Source organism: Tamandua tetradactyla, chromosome 1 (genome assembly GCF_023851605.1).
Source record: "Tamandua tetradactyla isolate mTamTet1 chromosome 1, mTamTet1.pri, whole genome shotgun sequence".
In the NCBI taxonomy this organism is placed as follows: Eukaryota; Metazoa; Chordata; class Mammalia; order Pilosa; family Myrmecophagidae; genus Tamandua; species Tamandua tetradactyla.
In genome coordinates, this window is record NC_135327.1 from 59857948 (window position 1) to 59869106 (window position 11159).

The following is an 11159-nucleotide window of genomic DNA, read 5'->3' on the forward strand; positions in this document are numbered from 1 at the left end:
AGGATACATTGCAAATGTAATTCCTAGGCAGAGGCAGTCAGCGCTTACCCTTTCTTGAAGAGGAAGGTCTGGGTCCTCTGTCCTTGGTTGATTGCTATGGGGCACCCTGCAGGGCTGCAGGTGAGGCCAGGCACCCTGAGCCCTCCTTGTCAGCACCCCTGTGAGCCAGCAGGCAGGACCGTGCTTTTCATAGGACTGCTTCATTCCGACCTGTAAATCAGGGGCCTTTACAGAATTTTTGTAGAGAAGAAATGGTCTATCATACACTAACAGATTTTCTATTTTTTCCTCCTTTTGACTTAGTTACTTTATCTTTTGGGTCTCAGACTTTGATTTTTGTAATAAGAGACATGTGATGTCGAGAGATTCCTTCCACCTCTTAAAATCTGTCCACTCTCAGAGAGTACTTTCCAGTGGACAACAGTGGGTCTTAGGCTTGGCCTCTACTCTCCTGGCTACCAGCAGCAGCCCAGTTCAGACAATGTGTGAAATGGCCTAAGTCACAGCTCGGACCATTCTGCCTGCGAGGAAGGTTAAAAGGCTGCATGTGCCTCGAAGGGTTATGAGGCTAGGGTCCACCCCTCCCCTGGCCCTCCTCCCTGGCCTTCAGCCAGCAGCCGTGCTTTGATTTTCTTCTTTCTGTCTTTAAATGTGAGTGAGCAAGAGTTTATCTTTACACTCTCATGTGTTCCAAAAGGGATTGTGGACCATGCTGCTCCTGCTGAGTGAGGCCTGCCGGTGTTCCCTGCAGTGCCAGCCCCAGCTGGGAGACATAGGCGCGCTCCCAGGGTGTCAGAGCCCAACAAGCTGCCTTCCAGGAGGTCGTGCACATAATATATGGGAAAAGGTTCAAAGGACAGGCCGCTCATAAAGATTTAACGTATTTAAGAACTAAGGTCAGACAGGCACGTAGAATTTTAAATTATCAACAGCATACTGTCATCACCCTTTTGTTTTAGGTTTTTATAACCTTTGTTTTTTTTCCTGCTTTGAAATATTAGGAGTATGAGTAGTTCGTCCCAAGTGGCACAAGTAAGGGTATTAAAATATAAAGTTTCATCTTTATTTAAGATGAATTTAAGTCCGGAGATATCCCAAAACTTTAAAAAAGAAAAATGCCAAAATAAATATAAATAAATAAATTCCTGGTCCAGAGTCAGGGGCTGCATTGACCCATAACACTGTTGACTCGGTCTTACAAACCCTTCTGGCTACAGTAAGAAGAAGCTCTTCCTGATCTATGGCAAATGGACGGAGTGCCTGTGGGGCATAGACCCGGTGTCCTCCGGATCCCTTCAGAAGCAGGAGAAGAGGGGGGACCCTGTGCAGAAGGGCAAGCTGGTAAGATGTCTGTACCCAAAATGGCACAGCTGAATGGAGCCAAGCCCAGTGGGAGGGGGCTGCCAGGCCTGGCCAGCCCTGGGGGAGGGAGGCGCCACTGCCAGCATCTAGGGAGTCAGCTGGGCTAGCCAGCACCCAAGCACCATGGGCCTCCCCCCTGTCCAGGAAGGATGGACATATGGAGAGGTGGCCTGGAGTCTGTCTCCCAGCACCCGACTGCTTGTCTTTTTGGATTCTAATATTGACATTGGAATTTACGTGCCTTCAGATGGAGCTGAGAATAAAATTGTCAACTGTGGGCTCAGTTTCCTAGCATCTCTCCTCCCAGAGGGGACCATAAGACCATTCCTTTCTGGATGCTCCATGTTCTGGGTCCTTAACAAATCTCCACTCTCTTTATCTTAGTTAGCTGAGGCCTGTTAAGAAAAACCAAATGAGGGCCATTTTTTACTTTTTAGTTCTGAGAATCAGATAATATATCCAATAGCCAGAAAGTACTGGGAAAAAATGTTTTTCCCCTGGAGCTTTGGCATACTGGTTGTCTTAAGATTGGTTTAGAGAAAATGAGAAGTCTAGTTCTTCCCCCCTAAACTGGTTATCACAAGCTGGGAAGGGATGTTATTATTTCCTTAATTGAAAACATAAAAAGTAAACGAGGGCAGTGTGATGGTGGCTCAGTGGCAGAATTCTTGACTGCAATGCCAGAGACCCTGGTTCCATTCCTGGTGCCTACCCATGCAAAAAAAATAAAAATAAAAGGAAAAAGATGATCTTGATCTGCTCAATTCCTGGTGGCTTGTAGCTGGTCTTCTGAGTACTTTAGACACTGCTCTGCCCTGGGACAGCTGCTGGGCCTTACCTGCTGGATGCTTTGTTTCAGGAGGAGGGTGGCGAGAAGGCTGGCAGCGGTGTGGCTGATGACGTGCCTGACGTGCAAGAGACAGTTCAGGTCATCCCAGGCAGCAAGCTTCTCTGGAGGGTCAACGCACGGCCTCCAAACTCTGCCCAGGTCTGTGCTTGGAGAAGCCTGGGAAACCCTGGCCACGGGACTTCTGATCCCCGACCCCAGCTGTCCGCGAGTCCAAGCTTCTGCCTCCAAGGCAGATCTGCGTCTGTTCTTTTCCCTCCACCTCACTGAGAGTGCCCACCTAAAGCCCCTCATCTTCTCTGGATGACCCAGCGGCTTCATCCTGGCTCTCTCTGTGCCCTGACTTGTGGCCACAGTTCCTTCTCCCCACGCAGAGAGGGGTCTTCGGCCACAGGGTCAGACGTGCAGTTCTCCAGCTTAACACCCTGGAGCCTTTCTCCAGTCCCAGAGCAAAACCTCCTCCACTAACCCCCTTGCCTGCAGTACCCTGCAGCACCCTGCCCAGGCCCGCCCTCTGCCCAGGGTAATCCCAACCCCCAGCCCCTGCCCAATGGGCAGATGGCTTCGTCTCACTCCAAAGGTCTCTATTTAGAGTGCCCCTCCCTTCTGCCTACTCAGATGCCCCCCTCCTCCTCTCTCAGCAGCCTTGTGTTTTCTGCTTTGCATTTCTGAGTGTTCTGTTTGTTCAAACAAATGTATTTGTTTGTTCACTTATTTGTCTTCCATGCTATGCTGTGGGCTCCCCACGCAGGGACAGTCCTATTCATGGCTGACCCCCAGGCCTGGGCCTGAAGCTGAGGTTGTGCGGCTGCATGGCTGCTCTCCTTCGTGTGCATGTCACAGTATCAAGTGGGCAAGGTACCCTGTGCCAGATTGCTGGTGCCACCCACAAGGTGGGATACGTGTGGAGTGGGGGGCGGGAGCCCCCAAATACACCATGCTCCAGAGGTCTGCACCAGTGCACTTCATACTTGGAAGTTTCCAAATCTGCTTCGAGAGATTATTTTTTTTCCAACTTGTCATTTTAGATGCTTAAATGCATTTTGATATTTATTCCTGAACACTGCATTTACAATTTTCATTTTAAAAGACCTGTAAACATAGCAGAACATGAGCAAAATACAGAAAAGCAAAACAAAACAAAGTGAGATAGTCCCTGTCATCACTTTACCAGAATGTGACAACTGCTGCCATTCTAGTAGAATATAAAATTACCTAGTAAAGTATGATTTTAACTTTTTTTTTTTTAAAAATGCTTAATTTTTTCTGGGATTTCCTTTTACAAGTAACAAATTCATTCTCCCACTGAGTGAGTGTGTATTGAGGCCCAGCTGAGGCTAGGTGCTGGGGGCCCTGAGAGTAGGGCTGTCGAGAACCCCTCGGGGCAGTGGCCGGGCTCCGGGCCTGCAGCCTGCGGGAGGCCCGGGCCGTGGCAGGAAGGAGGGCCGTTCTGAGTGTGGGGCCAGGCAGGAGGGTGCTGGTTCAGGGTTAAAGAGTGAGGTGGGGTGGGATGAGAGTATTCCAGGGTACAGGGTACAGCCTGGGCCAGAGCCCATGGGAGCAGACAGAGGTTGGAGGCGGGGGAGCAGAGGGCAGGCATGGAAGCTCTGGAAGCTGTTGAAATGACTTTCACTTTTCCGTTTTACTTGCTTACTTTTATTTTTTAAGCTTTTTATTTTGAAATTATTTCAAGACTTATGGACACTTGGAAAAATAATACAGAACCCACACAGAGAACTCCAGCATGACCCCCACCCAGATGCCCAGATCCACAGCTTTTAACTTTTTCCCACTTTTGTCATATTATTGTATCACCTGCCATCTATCTATCTATCCGCTATCCACCTGTCTATCTTCTATCTCGTAAACGTTTGAGAGTAGGTTTCCATCATTCTCCATGAACCCTTAACACTCCCCTGTGCATTTCCGAAGCATAGCAGTGTTCACTCATGCAGTTTTCAGAGTCAAGTTTAACATTGATATAAAGTGTACAGAGTCTACATTCCAATTTTCTCATATGTCCCAGTAATGTCCTCTTGGTCCTTTTCTCCTCCCTTGCTAGATCCATCCAGGGTCATGTGTTGCATTTCATTGTCACTGTTTCTTTAGGTTCTCCCTCTTTTTTTTTTTTAACTGTGAAAACATACACAGTATAACATTTCCCATCTCAGCCCTCCCAAGACCACAGTTCAGTGACCTTCATCACATTCATTGTTGTGCTCCTTCCCCTGCCCACCAGAACATCCCCATCACAGAGTCCTGCTCCCCTTTGTGCCCCCTTCTCCCCACCGTAACTCTACCTTCTGTCTCTCTGAATTTGCATATTATAATTAGTTCATGAAAGTGGAATCATGCCATATCAGTCCTTTTGTGTCTGATTTGTTAATCCACTCAGCATGATGTCTTCAGGGTTCATCCTTGCTGTTGCATGTGTCAGACCTTCATTCCTTTTCACAACTGAGTAGTAGTCCACTGTATGGATGGATGTTTATCCTTTCATTGGTTGCTGGACAGTTGGGTTACTTCCACCTTTTGGCATAGCTCTCTTTTGCATAAGTGTGACCATCAGTGTGCAAGTATCTGTTCAAGTCTCTGCTTCAGTTCTTTTGGATGTAGACCTTGGAGTGGGATTGCTGGGTCATGTGGAAATTGTATGTTTATCTTTTTGAGAAACTGTGAAACTGTTTTCCATGGCAGCTGCTCCATTTTAAATTCCCACTAACAGTATACTAAGGTTCTCCACATCCTTATCAGCCCTTACTTTCCATTGTTTTACTAGTAGCCAGTTTAGTGGGTTGAGGTGGTTTCTTCTTGTGGTGTGGCTTTGCATTTCTCTAATGGCTAATGAAGGCAAACATCTTTATCTTTTCATGTGCTCACTGGCCATTCATATATCCTCTTTGGAGAAATGTCTCTTCGAGACCTTTGCCCAGTTTTAAATTGGATTATTAGTCTTTTTGCCATTGATTGTAGGAGTTCCTTATATATTCTGGATATTAAATCCTTGTCAGATATATGGTTTCTAAATATTTTTCTCCCATTCTGTAGGTTGTCTTTTCACTTTCTTGATAATGTCCTTTGGTACATAAAAATTTTTAATTTTGATGAAGTCTAATTTGTCTATTTTTCTTTTATTATTTCTGCTTTTGGTATAGTCTGAGAATCCTTCACCTAATCCAAAGTCCTGAAGATGTTTCCTGTTTTCCTTGAAGACTTTTATCATCTTCGCTCTTATATTTGGGTTCTTGATGCATTTTGAATTAATTTTGTATGTGGTGTGAGGCGGGGTCCACGTTCATCCCTTTTCATGTGGATGTGCTATTGTCCCAGCACTGTTTGTTGAAGAGACTGTGGTCCTTGGCTTTCATTTGGAGTGGTAAATGGGGCCCCCCAACGTCACCTGTGCAGAGGGGAACAGGATGCGATGTGCATTTGAGATGATCTCTCTGGTTGCTTGTTGAGTGTAGACACCAGGGGAGGGCAGAAGCAGGGAGGCCAGGATGGAGGCGAGTCTCAGGCCCTGGATGTGGGTCAGAGACAACTCCGGCTTTGGGCTGACCACCTAGAGGAAGGCGTTGCCATCAGCTGAGTCAGGGTGCGATGGGGGGAGGCCAGCGGTATGGGAGCATGTCCAGCAGTCTCATTTTGGATGTGTTAACTTTGAGATTTCTTTCAGACATCCAAGAGATGTTGAGTAGTCAGGTGTATAAATCAAAGGGGAAGACAAAGAGATTCTGGTCTGGGCACCTGCAGAGTACATCAAACCCTCAGTCTGGATGAGCATGCCAAGGACTGGGCTTGGGGGTCTTCCACTGGGGGTGGGCCTGCAGAGGTGGAGCCCACCTGGGAGACCGAGGGGGCCTGCTCAGAGAAGGAGAGGGAAGGGATGACTGCTGTGCTGGGTCAAGTGGGGGCTGGCTGGGGTGCGCAGCACCTGTGGCCTGGATGACCTTGATGAGAGTACTTCCAGAGGGCCAGGCACCAGTGTCTGCTTCGAAGGGGATTGAAAGAGAGCATCATGACGGGAATATTATGGACTGGGCCTAAAAAGAATGCCTTTTTCAGAGAAGATTCCCTCTGCCTGTGTTTCCAGATGTACAACTTCACCAGCTTTGCAGTGAGTCTGAATGAGCTGGAGAAGGGCATGGAGAAGACATTGCCCCCCACCGACTGCCGCCTGCGTCCTGACATCAGAGGCATGGAGAATGGCAACATGGGTATGCCCCTGGGCCTGCAACATCCTCAGACAAGAGCCCACTGCAGGAGGGACGGTGGAGGCCGTGGGCCTGGTCCCAGGAGAAAGGAGAGAGCCCCCATGGGGGCTGCACAGTGCCAGGAGTGCACCTTCCCTCTAACTAAACAGACCCGTGCTAGGCCTCCTGCAGCAGAGCTTCTCCAGCTGCCTGCAGTATAGGAGTCTCAAAAATACCTAGCCTGTACCAGACAGTCCTTTCGTAATATAATAGAGATAAATTACTAGAAAAGTGAAAAGAGGAAATATATGCAAATTGCAAGTCCCCAACTTTGTTATCCTTGAATTCAACAGACATAGGATTACATTTCAGAAACTGTACGTGTTCGTTAATGTCCATTTGGGCCATCAGTGAAGAGAGTGGCTATGGTACTTGGAGTTTCTGGCATTCTGCAGCTCCCCCATTTCCAAGTGAAGCACCTCCTGGGGTGGGGGGTGCCTCAGGACCTCATCCCTAGCAACCACTATGCAATGCTTTGATTGAATACTTTAAATTTCAGTATTAAACATTTTTGATGGGACAAATGAGCTCAATTCCTACTCAGTCACTTATAGAACTAGTTGCAGGTGGTGTTTATTTTAGCTGTTGGTGGGTTTCACTAGTGTTCTAGTAAATAAACCCATTTCAGGATATATACTTTTTAAACTTTATGCAAAATAAAGCAAGCGATACTTTATATTCACAATTCATCATCAGTCCTTCATCAGAAGCTGGGTCATCCACTCACCTGTAAAGTTATAATTTGTCTTCTGATGGGAGAAGTGAATTTTGGGTTTTGTGTACTTTGTGGTTCTTGAATAGTTGTCCTATCACATGCTTGGCATTGTGGCAATGTTAAATTCCTCGAGATTTTGACTCTCGAGTCTGTACCACCTGCAGACCCTCCTTTGAGGTGGGCTGTCCTGACATGCCTGCTGCGGCCCTTGGGGCATGCTGGGAGCCCATCCTCGCCACACACTGGAGGCCTGGGTGTGCTGAGGTCACAGGAGCAGACCCACTCAGCTGCCGGGTATGCCTCAGCACTGGTGATAGAGACCATTTACCCCATTACAAAGAGCACTACCTGTGGTTCTCTGGCCCATTGTGACTTCTCATCTAGGGATCTGGGAGTGTGGAGGGGGTGTCTGATGTTCCAAAGAAGAAGCTTCCCGGTTAACCCTAACTGCTTATACAGGTTTGTTTGCTTGGACCCTAGATTTGGCAAGCCGAGAGAAAGAACGACTGGAAGAGAAGCAGAGAGAAGCCCGGAGAGAACGTGCCAAAGAGGAGACCGAGTGGCAGACGAGGTGGGCACTCTGAGGGTGATGGGGGCGGGGGCAAGAGGTGAGCTGGCACATGGCCACCGGCGTGTGATGGGGACACTGCCTAACTGGGACACGGTGGACCTGGGCCTCTGCTGCTGTGCTCACAGCACACTTGGCTCAAAGCACGTCTAGAAACATAACTTGTAAGCCTGAAGTGTCCTACTGAGCTGTGGAGTGTATTGGTCCCAATGACCCTGCGGGGCTCCGAGCATAACTCTTCTCCGCCCATTGCACAGGGAGATGGAGACCCCGGGGTCACACTCCATGGTAAAGGAAGGGCGGGGCTGAAGCCCCAGCCTCCCATCCCTGCCCCTGGCTTCCTCAGCATATTCGTGTTGATGATTTTCATGCCCAGGAGCTAGAAAAGGCTTTGCTGTGGAAGTTAAGTGTCGGCCCTAAGAGGCACATTTCTGCCCTATTGAAAAGGATGGCCTGTGAGAAGGTGCATGTGCGTGTGTGTATTTGGACACACCATTCTCACATGATCCAGACATAATGGAGGGGCAGTGCGACATGAGCTGCCAGGAGTGCTCGGCCTGTTCTCACGGGCAGATGTCTTTAGTTGTATTTTGTTTGTGATTCTTCTCATAGTCATAATACGAAAGTGATCCATTTAGTAAAGATTAAAATCTGTAATACTTAAGGATAATTTTTAAATATGTATATATGGATGTGGAAAATCTTAGCATTATATAAAAATCTGGATGTTTTGAGCTGTTTTAATTGGTATTTTTCTTCACCCTGGTAGAAACTTTATAGCACTAGTTTTTAAGACCCAATAGCAGACACCTCTGATGTCTTTATGTGGCTGACATTTTTTAAACAAATTCTTGATGATACTTTGGTTTCTAATCTAATACTATGCTTTTAAAAGTTTGATATTTTCAGTTTGCCTTTTGTTCCAGAGAAAGCTTGAAATAGTTAACCCTCCTTCATTATGCTTTTAAGTATTAAGTTCAAGAAATATATTATGAAGATGATATTTTATCCCAGAAGATAAATGCTTCCCTCCCCTTGCCTGAGCCCAGAAACACCCCTTGGTAGGTTGCAGAGGCCCTTTGCTGTTCCTGTGTCATGGGCGGAAACACTTGCATTAGTGTCCCTCATAGTGGGGTGCAGGGGTTCAGGCAGCTCAACTGGAGCCGGTCCGGCCCCTCTGGCCTTTGCGAGGAGGTACCCAAGCTGTGCTAGGGTCCTAGGCCTCTCTTTCCTCTGCCCATTCAACAAACAAAACATGCTTGGTGTGCCCTAAGTGAAAGAGAGTGTTGGACACTGTAAACTATTCTTACTTTAGAAAGGTACGAGCTCCATGCAGGACAAGACAACCCTGCGTGTGAGTTAGTACACACCTTGTGCTGCTTGAAAAATGGAACTGAGGCAGGTGTTGGGAGGTCTGCGGCTCTCAGGCGTCCCACTGCCCTGGGCCACGTTTATGTGGAGTACGTGTGCGTGCTGATGCCTCGGGCTACGCGCGGGCCGCTGCTTACTGACCCCCTTTGTGTCCTATAGGTGGTTCCGCCAAGGCAGCAACCCATACACCGGGGCCCCCGACTGGCTGTACGCAGGGGGTTACTTTGAGCGCAATTTCTCCGGCTGCCCAGACATCTACTAAGGGTTTGGAGCATCCCCTGGGGCCAGGCACCTAGGAGGCTGGGTCCCAAGCAGCCAGGCCAGGCCTGCAGCCATGGTGGAAACCAGCTCTTCTCATGGCCATGCTCATGAAGACAGACCAAGGATTTAATTCTAATTAACTTTTGATTGCCAAAAATTTTACTACTGTTGCAGTCTCTTCATAAAGCTTCACTTGAGATCATCATGTTTTGTTCAGGTTTCAAAAGGAAAAATCTTTACAGTTCCCTTGTATGTGACAGAAATTGGCTGAGGCTTGTTGAGCCACAGCATCCCCGGCTTCATCTATGAAATTTACACCTACAGGAAGTGACAGGACGGGGTCCTATTCCCCCCTAACAACACAGTGGCAAAGGGTTCCTGAATGTTTTACGCTTGAACCAATAATGGCGAAAGTTGGATCTTGAAAACGATCTTGCAAAGAGTTTGCAAAAGGCCATGAGTTGCTTTTAGAATTATGGTAATACAAAAGTGAAGATCATCAAAGGACCGGATTGAATGGAAGGGAAAAGTTATCAGGTCTGTATTTCATATCTACCCTCAATAATGTTGAGATTATGTTTGCATATTTAAGTTAAAACTACTTGAATAGTGTTTTGCTGAAGGGCAGGTTGTGCACTCCTCAGCAGTGTCTGCTGTTCCAAAGGAGGTGTTACTCTCCAGCCGGGGTCAGAGACGCCAAGGCCTGGAGGAAGCCCCCAGGCCCAAACAGCTGCCGACCCCTCGAGCGCGTCCTTTCGGGCCCGGCCGCTTCTGCTGTTCCAGAGGCTCCATGTGCCGGGGACAGAGCCCCTGGCCCTGCAGGGGAGGCGTTTCCTAAAACCTATGCGTGTATCCCTTGCTCTCTTGTGTTTTTGTTTTTCCTGGAATGCATGTTTAAAATGTAAGTGAATCACTGCTGGTTGTGCACCGTGGAGAAACAAAAGCAGATTCTACACACAGTGGCGAATTAAAGATATTTAACAGAAAACAGGTGCATGTCCGTCAACAACGTCCTCATCAAGCAGCGACTTTTCTTTAGGTCAGGTAGAGCTCTTTGAATTGAAGACAGCCTGTTGTGCGCCTGCGCACCCGTGCACACATGCGTGCGCACACACATACACACACAGGCGCGGGACATGGGTTACTGAGTCAGGCATTTCTGAATGAGAGGGCGTTTTATCATTGTGTGTCTAGGCTTAAAAGTTAACTTTGTAATTAAAACACTTTTTAAAGCCAATGCTCGTGTTGGGAGTTTTTTGGATTTGTAGTTTTGGAGCTAGAAGCAAAGGTGTGGGGAGGCATCTGGGGCCCTGGCCTGCCGCTTCCCTTCAGCCCCTCCACAGAGCCCTGGGTAGAGCTGGGCAGCTTTGGCTGATGATTTTGCTTTCTTGAGACATCATGATTATTTGCTTTCATTCCCCAGGGAAGAGGGTAAAACCCCATGGGCCGTTAGGACCCAGTGAAAGTGCCTGTGTTTAGGGCAGTGGAGGGCTTCCTGCTGCCTGCACTCCCTGGAGGTCTGCACTCCCCAGGCCTCACCCGAGGTCGGCACTCCTGGGGGGATGTACAGACCCCCGGGCCTGGGACCTCGCGTCAACGGGAGACCTGAGAGGAGGTCTGGTGCAGAAGCAGGCTGTGTATTCAACTTCCACCGTCATTTTGTTGGTTTTCACTGCTGTCTCTACAGACGTTAACATAGGAGACCTTTATACCAAGTGGGAAAGATGAACCCCAACCCTTTGTGGGGGGGGGGGGGGCGCCTGCCCTTTTGTTGGCTACACA

At 48.1% G+C, this 11159-nt stretch overlaps 1 protein-coding gene across 3 annotated transcripts in view; it reads left to right on the top strand.

Annotated features, from left to right (window-relative positions):
• Window positions 1-10602, top strand: part of OSBPL2 (oxysterol binding protein like 2) — a 56718-nt gene extending 46116 nt beyond the window's left edge. For all 3 annotated transcript variants that reach the window (XM_077117113.1, XM_077117122.1, XM_077117103.1), the window contains 5 exons: window positions 1218-1341; window positions 2222-2350; window positions 6303-6426; window positions 7658-7748; window positions 9276-10602. In XM_077117113.1, the coding sequence (XP_076973228.1) occupies window positions 1218-1341; window positions 2222-2350; window positions 6303-6426; window positions 7658-7748; window positions 9276-9378 (571 nt within the window). In that variant the 3' untranslated portion in view covers window positions 9379-10602. The remainder of the gene's footprint in view (window positions 1-1217; window positions 1342-2221; window positions 2351-6302; window positions 6427-7657; window positions 7749-9275) is intronic.
• The last annotated feature ends 557 nt before the right edge of the window (window positions 10603-11159 follow it).